This window comes from Triticum urartu, chromosome 5, assembly GCF_003073215.2.
Source record: "Triticum urartu cultivar G1812 chromosome 5, Tu2.1, whole genome shotgun sequence".
In the NCBI taxonomy this organism is placed as follows: Eukaryota; Viridiplantae; Streptophyta; class Magnoliopsida; order Poales; family Poaceae; genus Triticum; species Triticum urartu.
The window spans coordinates 416,811,035-416,826,661 of NC_053026.1; the positions used below are offsets into that span (position 1 = coordinate 416,811,035).

Here is a 15,627-nt window from a genome sequence, read left to right on the forward strand (position 1 = left end):
TGCCACACCAGATTCCGCCCCTGGCTCGACGGCGCCTGCGTCCGACCTCCTCCGAAACTGCCGCGACATGCGCCCTCTTGTCGTCCCCCGAGCCTGCCTGCTCCACGATCCGCCATCGGAGGAGTCGGTGCGCGCGACGTCTCCCCGACGACCTGAGCAAACGAGCGCTCGTCGTCGCCAACCTTCCCCGGCCACCACTGGAAGGAATCAGATGAGGGAGGAGGGGGGGCCTTGGATCTGGTCCAGAAATGGCCGAAGAGCCGCTCAAGGTGTGTATCGGCAGTCCCCGCACTGGAATGGGATGTGGTAGGTGCGAGATCCCCTCCCGAAACCCTAAAATGCCCCCGCTCAGCTGCCGCAATGGGGTCCTCATGGCGGTGAGCCATCCGTGGCCCCAAGCCCCGCATCCCCGCAGTAGCGCCAGGTGGAACGCATCGAGTGGCTGCATGCGGCCATGGCCCATCTCCAGACGCGCTCGACCCAGGCGCACCGTCCGTCTTACATGGCGGCGGTAACCAAAAAGCTACCGCCGGATTGCAACAAGGGCCAACTTGCAAAACAGGGCGATGAGTAGAGGTTGCTGCGGGGGGATCTATCAAAAAATCAAATCCGATGGTGAAGAAGGCGGCAGACGGCGCGAGAAACCAGCCGGTCGATTGGAAGCATTTTTGTCTTTTTTATTGACTAGCAAGATGTATTTTTTTACAAAACACATGTTGTGATTTACCATGCGGCAGTAATTCCATGTGTAAGAACTAATGATATCTTGAGAAAGAGGAGAGATAAGGTGAGGAGGAGTGGGGCGTGGTGGTGATTGGTGGTTGGACTGAGCGGAGGCATGGGGATGGACAACGCCGGCAGCGGCCACGATGACGGATTGTTCTTGAGGTTTTCTTTTTTAATTGCTCAACCATGAAGTTATGGGAGATAAGGATGAACGAGGGAAGGCCTTGTCTGCAAATGTGGAGAGAGGTGCGGGTATCTTTTTGCAAAATTGTCGTAGTTTACTTTCTGTCCGTAGATATAGATCAGACGGTCTATATTGCAAGATGGTAGGCACACCATTATTACCAGCTCGATTTTTTTTAATAAGAGTAGATATTAATTGAAACCTTTTTTAGAAAACATGTTTTACAATTTCAAATTTAATGATACATAGTTCTTGTTGATCACCATGAATAAACATGTATTTATGTATGAGCTAGAAGTTTATTACTTTGAACTAAAAGATCTTTTTCTTCGCTTTGATAAGTTGGTTTCTTTACATAGCTTACCACATATGACATGTGGTGAACTAAAAGAGTTGAGAACGTTAATCTAAACTATGGTTTCAATTTCGCTAGATTGCCTCGTATCCATCGTCTTAACTACAATTGATTTAGTCTCCGGGAAAAAAGAACTGCAACCTCTTGGGGCTGGAAGCGTTCAGCCGATGTTATACAAAACCGAAGCAGTCGCGATAAGAAAAGTAAGAAAGCATGCGTTTTTCCAATGGGATTGGTCAACCAACGAGGCGCATCGGCGGCATTGACGTAGCTCTTGCGTGTTGCTTTTGGTCCAAAGAGATGAGCTACCTGGGGAACTCCAGCTTCCTCCCTTTCCCCCGGATTGTTGCTTCCGTTTCTTTTCATTCCACTTTCTGCAAAAGAAGAAGAAACCAGAGGCCGGTCGATTAATAAAGCGACAAGGACGTCCCATGTTTCCACCTCACCTCTATCAACTAGTCGCGCCCGACAACATCATCTCTGCACGCACTGTACTGCCATGCTCATATATCGCAATGTTCGCTCAAATCCGTCCACCGAATTCCTGTCCACCACACGCACGTCCAAAACCATTTCACAAAATTCGGCAACATAATAATAATAATAATAAAAAAAAATAACCCGTACCAATTCTCTCGGCCATTTTACCACAAACGAAATCGGCAAGTACGTGCGAACTGCGAGCTTTGATGATTGCGTTTTGCGCCCACCCGTTGCGTGTGCACGCAGGGAAGAGGGGTGCGAGCGGGATGGACATGGACCATGGCGCCCGACCCGTAGATAAGGTCCATCATCATCATCGCCAATCACCGTATGGATACTGTACGTATGGACGGGCTGCACGATCGGCCAGCGCACGGCCGGACCCTGTGCGCGTACCGGAACGTTTGCCGTGATTAATAAAGGGGAGGAGCCGTTTGGTCTGGCCTTCCTTAACTACGCACTCCCCCTTAATCCCGCCCCCGCCGCGCGAATCCATCTACTCCCCCCGTAACCTCCCTCCCTCCCTCTGCCCTGCCCTCCCCTGCCCTCTCTCCCACGCTGCGGGCTGCGCGCCCCCTCCCACCTCCACCTCCTCCCCCCTCTGCTCTGTTCCTGCGGAAGCAAAACCCCACGCCGAACCAGGCGTGGCGAATCCGCGAGCGCCCGCCGTCTGGTGCCCGCTCTACCCGGAGCTGCCCCGAGGAGGAGGGGCAGCAGGAGGAAGAGGAGGAGCAGGCGGCCTTTGGTCTCCGAGCTGTCGCCGCCGGTGCTCTCGACGTGAGCCTCCTCCCTGGCGCCTGCATGGTCGGTTTCGGAGCTGGGAGTCTAGGGTTCGTTGTTCGGAGGCCCTGGCTGCGGCCTGTCTGCTGGGGAGATAGTTTTTCGGCTTTGTGTTTTGCTGCTGTTCAATTTGAGGAGGGCGAGGTGCTCCTCCCTAGCCAGGCGCGCACCAGGTGTTTGTTTGTTTGTTAGTTATTGTAGGAGAGGACGAGAGGTAGTGCTGGGCTGTGCGATCGAGAGCTGGGTTCAGTCTGTCAATGGAGACGACGGACGATGTTTGCGAGACTGCACAGCTCGGATGATCTGGAGTTCTGGACGCGCCCCCAATCGGGTTGTACGGAGAGAGCATCGGCGACGCCGCTATGCTTGTCTTGAGCTCGTCGACGTTCTCGAATGAGTGCTCATGCCAGTGCGCGGGTTGGGTTGGGTTCCCCGCTGCGGATTCCGTGGGCGTGAGCCCTGAGAAATTTGTGTCTTCCGTTTGTTTCCCTTGGTCCTCGTTCTAGCACGGCTGGGGAAATTAATTTGTTATTAAGGCTACGTAGTACTCTCAATTCTAGACTCTTTGGTGATTTCGATGCTTGATTAGTACCCGCTGCAATTTTTTACTGCCCTTAATTAATCCTAGTAGCAGCAATCCAGCCACACTTAGCTCCTGCAGTGAGCCAAAGAAAATGTGCTCATGCAATTTGTGCTTGATTCACTTTCGGTGGGTGAATTCTTCGAGCAAGCCCTCAAGAATTATCCAATGTAGATGCAGCAATGAAAGCAACGTGTCATACTTCTTACAACGCTTCATCGGTCAGTCGATTCAGTCGAGGAAAATTCCCGGCAATTTCAAGTGAATCCCATTGGTTCTATAGGCATGTGCCCTGTCCTGCGGCTTTCTTTTTCTGTTGTTTGCATCGAAGATTACAAAATCTCGATGCATGTTCCTGGTTCATAAGTGGCACCTTAATAAAAGGTCTCTTGTTTCCAATGCCGCTTCTGATGGGAGATTGTTAATCTGCTAGGCAAAGAGATTCGCCTCACATGCTTGTGATGATGTGGATTTCCTTGTCTGTCCCAAAACCCCTCAGAATCTCCGCAAATAGTTTTGTTTATTGGCTTCGTCCTTGCTCGAATGCCTCATGTTACATGGCAACAGCAATTTGCACAAAACATCTTCTATTTTATATTTTTATTAGTGTATGAGCAGTGCATCTATAAATGCCACCTTCCTCCCTCCCTTGCTTAGGAGCCTCCATTATATAACTTCTCCCTCCCTGGTCCAACCATGGCATCTCTGTGAGAGGGTTGAGGGAGCAGCTGCCGCAAGTTTTGTACTGTAAGTGGGTATGTTATTCATTTACCTGCAGTTTCAGGATCGCTTTGGTACATTGCTTAAACATGTTGACTCTGTATTTTTCTTGGTTTTTGTGTGTCTGGATAGTTTGTCTTGCTTGTTTCAAGTGAATCTAGTTGAATGAATTTCTTCATTTGGCCTAGTCTGATTGTTTGATGTCTGTATGTGGACCTTCTGCAGATCTGGGCCACTGAAGCATTGCAGTAGAGCCTGCAGGGAGCTAATTTCATGAGAGACGTGTTGATGTGGTTGGTTCTAGAAATTACTATTCTTCATGGATGTTCATAAGAGCACTGTGCAGAAAGCTGCTCTTGTTGAAGAAACTCGAAGACCGCCGCTTGTTCCATCTGAGAAGCATAATGCTTCTTCTTTAAGCCGAGTGAGAGATGTTGCATCCAGGTACAAGACTGGTCAGGGTGCTACTGCGACAAGGCGATGTACATCTCCTAGTCTTGGCCGGACCTCAACAACTAATGGTACACCAGTGCCCAATAGGGCGCAATCTGCAGACAGAAGAAGACCCTCAACACCTTCAACCCCTTCTTCTAAGGTGTCAACACCCTCCACCCCAACATCAAGGTCCATAACACCAGTCCGTGATACTGTCAAAGAGGTAAATAAGAGTTCTAGGTGTATAGCAAATGAAAGGTCCCCACATGGCTTGTGGCCAGCAATGCGGAACCTGTCTCCCTCCTACCAGTTGGAGTCTGCGGCTGCTCCTGGTAATAAAAAAGATAAGGTGGTCTCTAGCCCATCTTTAGATCATATCAAGGGACAGGCGAGTGTTCTAACTGAGAGGAAGAGGAGTCCTCTGAGAAGGAAAAAAATTACTGAACAATGTGAGAATTCTCGACCTTCAGAAGATCTACCTAAGAAGGCAACTGAGCAAAACCGTTGGCCAGCCATGACAAGTGGGCGTGGGCCTGCCAATCTTATGCCGAATACTGAACTTTCTGACAAATCTAGCAAACCAGTCCCTTTGTCAAACACTTCTAGAGGGCTTTCACCAAGGAAGATTTCTGCTTCTGAAGACGCAGGTAAAAGGTTGAATCAATCACTGGATGACGTGGCAAGGAGACTAGCTATTCATGCAAAAAGAAGAGATGAACAGTTAGATTCTGGCAGTGATGTTTCTTCACAGACAACGGAAAGATCTAAATATGTGAGCCGTCCAAGCAGGACAACCACTTTGCCTGTTCCTGTTCTTCATCGCTCATCGTCACCAAACAAGGTCTTGTCAGCTGCATCCTCTGCTTCTAGGGCTTTTCAGAGTCCATCGAGGACAAGACCTTCAACACCTTGCCGGTCACAAAGTGCTGGAAGTATTCAATCAGGTGGTATAGCTCCTGTTGTTAGCTACATGGTTGATCCAAGAAAGGGAAAGAAAAATGCCAGCCAAATTGAAAATATCCATCAACTGCGTTTGCTGAATAATAGATACTTGCAATTGCGTCTTGTAAATGCTCGTTCGGAAGATGTTCTATCTTTCCAAAAGGCCACTGCTGAGGTAAAATTAGCATATTTTATTTATTTAAAATTGTTTCAAGTTAGTTTGGATCATTATAATGCAACTGTTTCAGACTTTATAATGCGCCTCATAAAATTAACATACTTTATAATGCGGCTGTTTAAGACTCAGTTTAGTGATGATTACTGTTTGGCACAGCTGACGGCATTTTTTGCATTATAAAGTTTGCCCACATAGTCGTCTATGTGTTTAGAAGCCTCTGATCAACTTTTTGTTGACATTAATACGTTTTGTACTTTTCTTGTGAGCTTTGTTACTTTTTTTGTTTAGTGATGTTCAGTTGATGAAACAGTTCCCATGTTCTCATTTAAAACAGAATACCATATATAATGTTTGGAGGAATACTTCAGACTTGAGGGATGCTGTTAATTTGCGAAGAATCATGGTGCAGCGCCATCGACAAGAGTTGAAGCTGTATGGCATTCTGCAAGAGCAGGTAAGCTCCACCTGATGCATTGATGGCTTTGGTTCTATAATAATCTCCCAAGCATATTGCGGAACCCATGTTCTTTTCCATTTGAGTATAATTCCAATTTTGGCCAAGTTGACACAAACTTTCTACGATGTTCCTAGTGACACCAATTGAAGCATAGCCATGTTTCTTTTTAGAAGTACTCTTTGAAAGAATAGGAGCTAATTGCAATGTGATAGGACTGTTCTCATTCTTACATGGCAAATTCGAACACAATATATAAGTACATAGTTGTCATAACACACTTTCTTCTCCAAAAGAGGTGATATAAAATCTGGAAATTAGGGATATGAAAGAATGAATATGATGGGTCATGACTATACTACATGGATTATGACTGTAAATGCATACATTGCATTTTTTAATCTGCTGTTATTGTGGTTCAGATTGCTTGCCTTGAACAATGGCCAGCACTTGAAGACGAGAATAACCTTTCCTTTTCTCGGGCAACTGAGGCTCTAAAAGCAAGTACACTGCGCCTTCCAGTCACTTCAGGAGCAAGGGTATGCTGTGAAAAAAATGCATTTAAATAAACTCAAACTATTTTGTTGTTGCACTTCTACTTGTGAACATATATTACTTTTGTGATTGTGACTAATTGTATTGCCTGTTTTTTTTAACAGGTGGATGCAGTTAGTCTTAAGAATGCTGTAAGCTCAGCTGTTGATGTCATGCAAGGTTTGGGATCGTCAGTTTATTCTATGCTTTCTAAGGTAAACAGCAGTATGACTTCGAATTTTACTTTCCATATTTCCTTGTCTCATAATAATAAAATCAACTGTCCAACCATAGAGGAAGCTCTTTTACTTGTGACATGGTTTACTACACCCATTCATCACAAGAATTGCACGCAAGTATGATTCAGACTTTAAGAAAAGCTGTTCCCTCGCAAAATGGTGATGTTCTGCATCCGTCATTTTTCATAGGAACCGTCAGCTATCGGTCTGCTTTGAAAGGCTTGTTTCCATTTTTAAAACCGATGAAATATATCGACTCTTCAGTCACAAACAAACTATGAATAAAGCCCCACTAAAAATTGGGTCCATGTGTCAGTAACTGGACCCTTTTGTGCACACCCTTGATTGCATTGTTAAGTTTGACCCTCAGTAAAGCTTAAGATATTGCATGGAGTCGAGTACAAAAGTTTAATAACCACGAAAGGCCATCCCACACTGTTATGGCAAATTCTTGTCAGTGACTGTTTTAACTGACTTGGAGCATCTTTGTTGCCAGGTTGAAGACAGGACATATTTGATCTCAGAGCTTTCAGTCGTAGCAGCACAAGAAAAGGTCATGCTTGACGAATGCAGAGAACTCTTAGCTATGGCCGCAGAACTGGAGGTACTTACATTCCATTCCCAAGACATTCCTTCTAAGTGACCATAGTGCTCTGAATTTCGAATTAAAAAAATGTGTTTCTCTGATTGGTGTTGAACTGGTGCTTAATTTTATCTCATGACGAGAGCAGTTGTACACAGTACCTTACTAGTGCTATTGTATCTTTAATCAGGTACAGGAGTCTAGCCTGCGGACACATCTTATGCAAGTAAAGGACTTGCCCAGATGAATTAACAACCTGGGCAAAGCTATACGATACCAATCTTCTTGAATAGGTACTCCTGTGCAAGTTGAGCCTGTGACTATAAGAACATACTGTGCAAACAGACAAGGAATCCGTAGAGAAGAAATAACAAAATGGAAGAGTATTAAACATCCCCTGCTGATCAAGGTGTGATGCTGTGCAGATAACAACTCACAGTTCTTAGATATGATAGATTGTAGGTCTCCTCGTGTGTAAATGGCTTTTACCGTATAGTGCATTTCTAGCCCCTTCTCCCCCTTCTTTTAGTTTCTTTTTAAGGGTAGACCCCTATTCTTTTCCACTGTATTCTTTTGATATCCGGAAAGAGAATATAGAAATGAAATTTTAAGGGAAAAGATACTGAAAGGTATGGATTCTCCCTTTTGTGTGCAACAAGTGCTGCCCGATTTTGTAGCTGTGCTCTCTTGTCACCCTAACCAACCCCATTGTTTGGTGATTACGGACATCTCAATCGTACCAATATTCATGTTGCTGTTGGATTGCTGTTAATTTATCTACTCTAAAATGGCACCTCTGTGGTGGTTTGATTGATATCGGGATTCTGCTTCTAAAGTCTTTGAATTGTGGAATATTGTATGGATTGCTGTTAATTTATCTACTCTAAAATGACACCTCTGTGGTGGTTTGGTTGATATCGGGATTCTGCTTCTAAAGTCTTTGAATTGTGGAATGCTGTTAATTTATCTGCTCTAAAATGACACCTCTGTGGTGGTTTGGTTGATATCGGAATGCTTTTAAAGTCTTTGAATTGTCGAATACTGTATTAGATTTAGATCCCCTTGGCACTCAGGCTCTTTACCTAAGCAAGAACCTGTCTAAAGCGCTCTGCTGCTGCAAGGTCTTTTTTTTTTCTGTTACCAGGACTTCTTATCCTGAAGTCTGAATGCCACTCTTCAACTTTACATTCAGAAAACAAGTAAATGCACCTGTTTTAGTTAGCTACATCAGGCTTTGATTTCAGCAAAACTTACCAGCTACCCACAAGAGCAATCACAGCTAAAAAACATGAATGCTGTTCATTCTTGCTTGACATGACATCCAAAGTCTGGTCCGCTGTTCAATTCTTGTTTAAACCATTTCTGGCCACCAAAATATTACACAAAACATAGCATGAACAAAAACATCCACAATACAAAACTTGCGTCCAAATTGTTCTTCTCCTATGCACAATGTCCAGAGCTCTTAATGCGATCAGCAGTTGATGCCGCACTGCTTCACGTCAGGCCCCTTGGCCTTGACGGTGAAGGGGTCGATCCTGACCCAGAGCAGGGAGAAGATGGAGGCGAGCAGCACGGACCAGATGATGACGATGGTGGGCGTCCTGTTCTGCCTCCCCATGAGGCCCTTGAGGAACGGGTAGAGATGCACGATCACCCAGAAGGCGAAGAAGAGCTTGCCGAAGAGCGGGCCCCACGACTGGTACCCGTTGTTGATGGCGTCGGAGATGCCCGCGACGACGCCGATGATGTTGATCACCAGCAGCGTCGTCGGCGGGATGAGGAGGGTGGTCCACTTGAAGGCGTAGAGCTCGGCGAACTCGTCGTCCTCGTCCCCCGTGGCCTTGGAGGTGACGGTGAAGTTGGTGTCGATCCCGGCCAGGACCTTGAGCAGGCCCTGGATGACGGCGAACAGGTGCGCCGACACGCCGCCGATGACCCAGAACTGCTCGTTCCTCCACCACTCCTCGATGCTCACCCCGCTCCACCGCAGCTCCAGGATGCCCGTCGCGAAGATGGAGATGAAGAGGGAGATGAAGAAGAGACTGGCGAACGTGCTAATCTGCAGCAGCAACACAACACACACCACAAAACCCGTCAGACATTTGAACCGGTGGATTTTGGCGGGAAGGAGGACGAATGGGGAAAAGTAGCTAGCTGCTCAGCACTGACCGGCGGCATGATGAACTTGCCGGTGAGGAGGCAGACGGCGGGGAGGGTGCAGTAGGCGAGCAGCGGCAGCGAGGTGAAGGGGTAGATGGTGGTGTTGATGTAGGCGAAGCGCTCGAGCCACTTGAGGTTGCCGCCCTTGTAGCCGTAGAGCAGCGGGCTGTGCCGGCTGAAGAAGATCTCCACGGACCCCAGCGCCCACCGCAGCACCTGGTTGAGACGGTCCGACAGGTTGATCGGCGCCGACCCCTTGAACGCCGCCAGCTTCGGCATGCAGTAGATCGACCGCCACCCGCGGCAGTGCATCTTGAACCCCGTCAGGATGTCCTCCGTGATCGACCCGTAGATCCACCCCAGCTGCACCATTCCATTCATGCCAGGAACAACAAATCAGTACTGGAAGTCTGCAACCATGTGGAGTTGTCTGAAGTGATCTTTGCGTTGTGTTGTTTCTCTGTACCTCTAAACCCCAGTCAGTCTTGTCCTCGTAGCCGCAGCTGATGACATGGATGGCCTCCTTGAGGAGAGCGGCGGGGCTCGACGACGGCGGGACGCCGCCTTCCTCCATGAACGTCGACGTCACGAACGCCGCGGACTGCCCGAACCGCTTCTCGAAGTTCATCTGGGACATCATCTGCTCCTTGTCGCCGTCCATTCCTGAAGAGCCAAAGAGGAAATTTCACCAACCTGTACTAAGCGACTGAACCAAAACCAAATGTTCAGTACTTCAGTGTGTGCTTCCTCTGAAACTTACCTCCGTCGGCCACGCCCTCCGGCAGCCCATCCTTGCCGCCCTTTCGCTTCTTGCGGCCGAAGCACGGGCAGCAGTCGCAGGTCACCATCTTCGGCCTCTTGGGGCCGCTGGGAGGGTTGTATCCGTAGAGCGCCTGTCGCCTGAACACGCACCCTGTTCCGACGTACACCGGCCCTTGGATGCCGTCCAGCCCCTTCATGTTGATCTGATCGCCAAGAACTACCAATGTCAGATCCATGGCTCTACTAGACTATGCAAAATGTAGGTGTGAAGTGTGATTGAACTGTATAGCAATCTTACGTCGAAGAAGACGGTGTTCCTGTTGGCGTATCGGTCGTGCGCGTCGATGCCGTCGAACCTCTGGGGGAACTGCACGTAGCAGACCTTGCGGCCGACCTGAGGGTCCATGAGGAAGCACATGGACTCCCGGATGGCCTTGCTGTTGTTGATGTAATGGTCACAGTCCAGGTTGAGCATGAAGGGCGCGTTGGTCAGCACGGCGGAGACGCGGATCTGCCGGCCAAAATTCAGAGAAGAGTGAGCAAGAAACGTTGTGAGTTCTGGCATTTACGACGAAGCTCTGGAGAAGAAGGGACGGTGCAGTACGAGAGCGTTCATGGCGCCGGCCTTCTTGTGGTGCTGGAAGCCGGGGCGCTTCTCACGGGAGACGTAGACGAGGCGCGGCAGCTCGTTGCCCTCGGTGTCGAGGCCCCCGCTGTGGCCCAGGAAGACCTGGATCATGCCGGGGTGGTCGCGGGTGTTGTTGCCGGGCCACGGCGTGCCGTCCTTCATGATCCACCCCTCGTCCGGCACCTTCTGCGCCTTGGACACCAGCGCGTTGATCCGCACCTTGAACTCCTCGTACTCCCTCTGCTCATCATAGCAAGAGATGATCAGAAATGTTCATGGCGCGGCGGCGACGGCGACGGCGAATAGTTGTTGTTGCCACGTTGTAGTACGTACCTTCATGGCGCGGCGCTCCTGGACGAAGGTGGGCTGGACCTTGTCCTTGAGGTAGTCGACCTTGCGGGAGAAGTAGAACTCGGGGGCGCGGGGCTCGATGCTGAACTTCTTGCAGAAGGGCACCCACTTGCGGGCGAACTCGGCCGTCTCCGACAGCGACTCGAAGGAGAGCATGGAGGCGCCGTCGTCGGAGACGTAGCACGACACCTTGTCCACCGGGTAGTCGACGGCGAGGATGGAGAGCACCGTGTTGGCCGTCACCAGCGGCGGCTCCTTGAGCGGGTCCACCGTGCTGACGAACAGGTCCACCGGCGACAGCATCGACGGCTCGCCCTCCCGCTCGTACCGCAGCGAGAGGCGGTCCAGGTAGGTCTCGCGGTCGATGGGGTACCACTTGGGGAACTGGTCGAGGATCCAGGAGACGGCGAACCAGATCTCGCACACGATGGAGGTGAGCCACAGCGGGATGGCCTCCGGGACCGGGTTGAGGATGCGGTAGCGGAGGAAGACGCAGAGCACGAAGAGGCGGAGGATGATCACCATCCGGTACGGGTTCACCTTGCTCGACGCGATCGACACCTTCCGGGACAGCGGCTGCCTCGCCTCGTCGTTCAGGGGCACGTCGGCGTCCATGTCGTCCGGGTCGGCGGCGCCGTAGACGCCCTGCTTGGACTTCCAGTCGTCCATCCTCTCCTTCCAGCTCACCTCCTTCTTCTCGTCCCCCCACTTTGCGCTCCCTGATCATCATCAAATTCATGTTGCTTGCTTGAGCTTACCAACACAACACGAGGAACTGCATGCATGGTTCCTTGGCATCAACCGGTAGAGTAAGTAGTTAGTCACCTGGCTCGGAAATTGGGTAGGGGTGGATGCGCTTGTGCAGGGAGGAGGAGAAGTCGCCATGGCCATGTCCTGCTGACATCGGGAACTCGCCGCTCACCTAAATTGTTGTGCATGATCGATGAACAATTTAATTTAAGCTGCTAGAGTGATCCAGGGCTTGATGGACACAAAGAAGTGAATGGATATCAGGATATGATGCATACCGGCATGGAGCGGTTGCCGGTGATGATGGGCGGGATCCCGACCATGGGGGTGGTGTTGCCCTCGCCGCCGTCCTCGGAGGCCCTCCCGTAGCTCATCCTGCCGTGGAGCATGGCCTCGGTGATGTGGCTGTTCTGCAGGGCGCCATGCTGCTGCAGCTGCTTGTCGTCGTCGATGTTGAACTCGTGCTCGAGGTCGTCGATGTCCTCCTCGTCCTCGTCGCCCTCCACCCGGGGGCTCCCCTTGAGGCGCTTGTAGCGGGTCTTGCACTGGGGGCAGTTCTGGGTGCCCTCCCGGCGCTCGTACTCGTAGCAGGGGCGGCACACCGGGAAGCCGCACTCGTTGCAGGCGACGAAGAGGTCGCCGGCCACCGTGCGGCCGACCTCGTCGCCGCATATCTCGCACACCTGCCCGCTCAGCGCCCGCGCCGGCTTGTGGTCCTCGTGCCCCCGGATCAGCACCAGCTCGTTCCGGTTGTGCGAGCCGGCCACCAGCCCGGCGCCCGCCTCCATGGTCGCGCGCGGTGGAGCTCGATCGCTCGCTCGCTTCCCCGGCCGAGCAGGAGGACGAGGGGTGTGGAGGTGGTGGTGGTGCCTGGTTCGCTTGTGGCAGGGGCTATATGAGAGGGTTAAAAGAGGGGGGATGGTTTTTGGCGGGTGGGAGAGGTGAGGGGTGGCTGTTGGAGCGAGCGCGATCTGGTGCGTCCGATGGAGTCCACGAGCGCGGGTGGACGGACGGATGGGCGCCGGCGTGTGGAGCGTGGCCGCGGGTGAGCCGGGTCGATGGGTCGGTTGGGTGCGGCGTCCCCGTTGCCGCGAAGTGAAGCGAAAGGTTGGTTTTGCCGGTGTCCTGCGCTGCGCTGTCAGGGCTGCGTGCGTGCGTGCGTTCGCCTCCGGACCAACCGAGACTTGGATTTCCCGCCATCGTCACCTTTTTCTTCTTCTAAAACTCTCTTTTCAGAATTGAAAAACTATTCGTGATTGGTGAGTAGTACCTTAAAGAGCAATTGAAAAATGGACGCATCCATGTCCCGTGGAGATCAAACTTTGTCCAGCTTTTTTGTCGTCAAGATCGAACATGGCAAACAAAAATTTCCATGCAATCAAAATATACGGCTCTGTTTACTTGCTTCCGGTGAACAGATGCAACGCATGCATGTCCTCAGGACATCAGGTTCAGTCCCATGGGCCGTCGGTTCGTTTCGTAGGAAGCATTGAGCGTGAAGCTAACGAGACGCATCACCTTTCGCACGCTCGAGGCCCCTTTTCTGACGCCAGTGTTATGAGCTAGGACGGTGACCAGGCACCTTAATTTGGTGGCACATGTCCCACCTACTAGCCAGCGCCATGATCGTGTAACAAACAAGTAACACATGCATGCTCTGGCGCGCGGCGAGAAACCGTCACGAGGAAACCAAGCGCCAAATGGACATGACATGAAGCAAAGCTGGACGGCTGATTGATAATCCAGGAGGAGAGATGTCTCCGTCCTGAATGCGAAACGCAGGCGCAGGCGCCTGGCTGAAGCATCGTAGGACGCAAGTCTTGTTGGGTTTTGCAGGTGCGACCGACCCATCCATCGTGCCGCTGCTGGAGAACTGACCGTGCAGCGTCGGTGTGAAGAAAAAGTGGCCGTCGCCGTGGGAATCTAGCCAGGTTTTTGGTTCTCGGCCGCCGGTCGGCAGTCGCCACTTACTGCTTCAGCTATAAAACCAAGGTTGGACAAACCATCGTGTGCTTCAGAGTCCGGCGCTAGATCACCCCACGAGAAGCAATCGCGTCATCCTCGCGTGGAGGCGTCGTTAAACTCGCCGCACGGGAGGGGAGCGCCTCATGTGCTGATTGGAGCGTCCTTGTGCTTTGTATGTGTGCATTGGTGTCGTGTCTACAGAGCGCCGCGAGTCTTGTTTTCTAAGGCCCTGTTCAGTACCACTCCGCTCCACAACTCCGGGAGCAGAGTTGGTGAAGCTGCAGTTCAAAATGATGGAGCTGCATTTGCCCCGCTCCACAGATTTTAGAAGCAAGTGACTACCGAACAGGGCCTAAGTATCAAATATTCAACTTCTACTCTCTCTGTCCCAAAATAAGAATGTTTTTCACATTATACTCGTGTCAAAAACATTTTTATATTATGGGCGGAGGAAGTATCTCTTTGAAAACAAAATCTCCTTCTGTTATTGATAAAGACAATAACCCTGGTGTCTACATCGTTTTAAGCACACACCCATATTTCAAAGTTTGGCAAACACTAGTTTTTTTTTTCATTGCACAAAACCGTGACTAAGATGGCCTCAAATCAAATGAAAAAAAAAGTTCAGCCTGAGATTTGTGTGATTCGTCGGAACGAACACCTTAACTTTTTGGGTTATCTTCATCTGAGGTTGTATGTGACCTCCGCAGAAGACAATGCACTGCACAAGAGGAGTTCACCCGGTCCAACCGTGTAAACTAGACTGAGAAGGCCCGGATTGTCTGGGACATGTCCAGGCCAAATCGAGAAGGCCCGGACAAGTGGCCGGACTGTCCGGCTCAATCATATAAACAAGGCCGAGAAGGCTCGGACTTGTCTGCGACATGTTCAGACCAAATAGGGAAGGTCCGACAAGTGGCACTCACCGAGGTCTGGCTCACACTTTTCATGATTTTTACTGAACCTGGTAAAGAGTGAGCGAGCTCAACCGCAAGATGACTTCATCAAATAGAAAAACGTTCATAGCGAAAGTTGAAAGTTGCCCATCTTGTTCAGTGTCCTCCTCGGGCTGCTCATCTTGTTCCAACGTAGGTGGTGTGGGGCCTCTCTTCTTCTATGTCCTCAACCGCTCATCTTGTTCCAGCGCAAGCTCCTCCTCATCCACCTCTTCTAGTTCTGGAGCTTCAAGGTTGAAAGCTTTATCCGCATCCTGTGCAACATAGTGCAAAATTCCCTCCTTGATCAAGAAGTGTTTAGGCATGGAAGTGGGAAACAAATGCTCCACTTCAAGAATACGGATATAGTGACGAGCATTACGAGGAAGTACCATACTGGCACTAGTAAGTGCATGCATATTGACAAGGCGGTTAACTCCCAGCGGTCCCAAGCCGATGATGTCAAGGCCGAGGGCGATGGCCAAGACGTCAGTGACTCCTTCGTAGGTGATGTCACCATGTGTCTGATTTGCCTGGTGGGCAAGGTGAAGTAGAAGGACAGGGCCTAAGTTAGGCGTTTAGTTGATGTCAGTGCTCGGGGCCATCCCAAGGATGAACATATTTGCTTCGTTAATTTTGAATATTTCTCCTTGTGCTTGCAAAGTGTTAGTGATAACATAATAGAACTATCGCATTGCAGGACACTCAATGCAACTGACCCTATGCTTATGGAATTCACAACTCATATATTGAAATAGTTGTACTGGATGTGGATGTAGCACACCAGAGACGTAACGGACATGGCATCATTGTTGGTGAAGCCAAAGAGGGTGCACTCGTCTATAAGGGACATGTCAAAGCTTTGGTCCATGGGGCGGAA

At 50.3% G+C, this 15,627-nt stretch overlaps 2 protein-coding genes across 4 annotated transcripts; one reads left to right on the plus strand and one right to left on the minus strand.

Moving 5' to 3' along the window:
- Positions 1–2,225: 2,225 nt before the first annotated feature.
- LOC125509426 (AUGMIN subunit 8-like) lies at positions 2,226–7,936 on the plus strand. 3 transcript variants are annotated; one of them, XM_048674405.1, is made up of 8 exons: positions 2,226–2,525; positions 3,766–3,863; positions 4,054–5,380; positions 5,718–5,837; positions 6,260–6,376; positions 6,497–6,586; positions 7,107–7,214; positions 7,384–7,936. In XM_048674405.1, the coding sequence occupies exons 3-8, from the start codon at positions 4,148–4,150 to the stop codon at positions 7,438–7,440; spliced, it is 1,725 nt and encodes a 574-aa protein (XP_048530362.1). In that variant the 5' UTR covers positions 2,226–2,525; positions 3,766–3,863; positions 4,054–4,147; the 3' UTR covers positions 7,441–7,936. The 3 variants fall into 3 exon arrangements, with proteins under 3 accessions (XP_048530362.1, XP_048530363.1, XP_048530361.1); XM_048674406.1 differs by lacking the exon at positions 3,766–3,863 and having other exon boundaries at positions 2,226–2,552; XM_048674404.1 differs by lacking the exon at positions 3,766–3,863 and having other exon boundaries at positions 2,227–2,525.
- A 537-nt stretch (positions 7,937–8,473) lies between these two features.
- LOC125509425 (cellulose synthase A catalytic subunit 9 [UDP-forming]) lies at positions 8,474–12,731 on the minus strand. Its single transcript, XM_048674403.1, has 9 exons — positions 12,126–12,731; positions 11,923–12,019; positions 11,080–11,816; positions 10,723–10,986; positions 10,417–10,629; positions 10,117–10,321; positions 9,823–10,019; positions 9,366–9,719; positions 8,474–9,255 (listed from the first exon to the last, which is right to left on the minus strand). Exons 1-9 carry the CDS (start codon positions 12,633–12,635, stop codon positions 8,668–8,670), a joined length of 3,165 nt encoding a protein of 1,054 aa, XP_048530360.1. The 5' UTR covers positions 12,636–12,731; the 3' UTR covers positions 8,474–8,667.
- Between the last annotated feature and the right edge of the window lie 2,896 nt (positions 12,732–15,627).

Excerpts from the sequence above, each read along its gene's own strand:
- LOC125509426 (XM_048674406.1), top strand. The coding sequence starts at position 4,148 with ATGGATGTTCATAAGAGCACTGTGCAGAAAGCTGCTCTTGTTGAAGAA. Across the intron at positions 6,377-6,496 it reads CAGTCACTTCAGGAGCAAGG|GTGGATGCAGTTAGTCTTAA; the intron begins GTATGCTGTGAA and ends TTTTTTTAACAG. Across the intron at positions 7,215-7,383 it reads CTATGGCCGCAGAACTGGAG|GTACAGGAGTCTAGCCTGCG; the intron begins GTACTTACATTC and ends ATCTTTAATCAG.
- LOC125509425 (XM_048674403.1), bottom strand. The coding sequence starts at position 12,635 with ATGGAGGCGGGCGCCGGGCTGGTGGCCGGCTCGCACAACCGGAACGAG. Across the intron at positions 10,322-10,416 it reads GGAACACCGTCTTCTTCGAC|ATCAACATGAAGGGGCTGGA; the intron begins GTAAGATTGCTA and ends CTTGGCGATCAG. Across the intron at positions 10,020-10,116 it reads GGAGGGCGTGGCCGACGGAG|GAATGGACGGCGACAAGGAG; the intron begins GTAAGTTTCAGA and ends TTGGCTCTTCAG.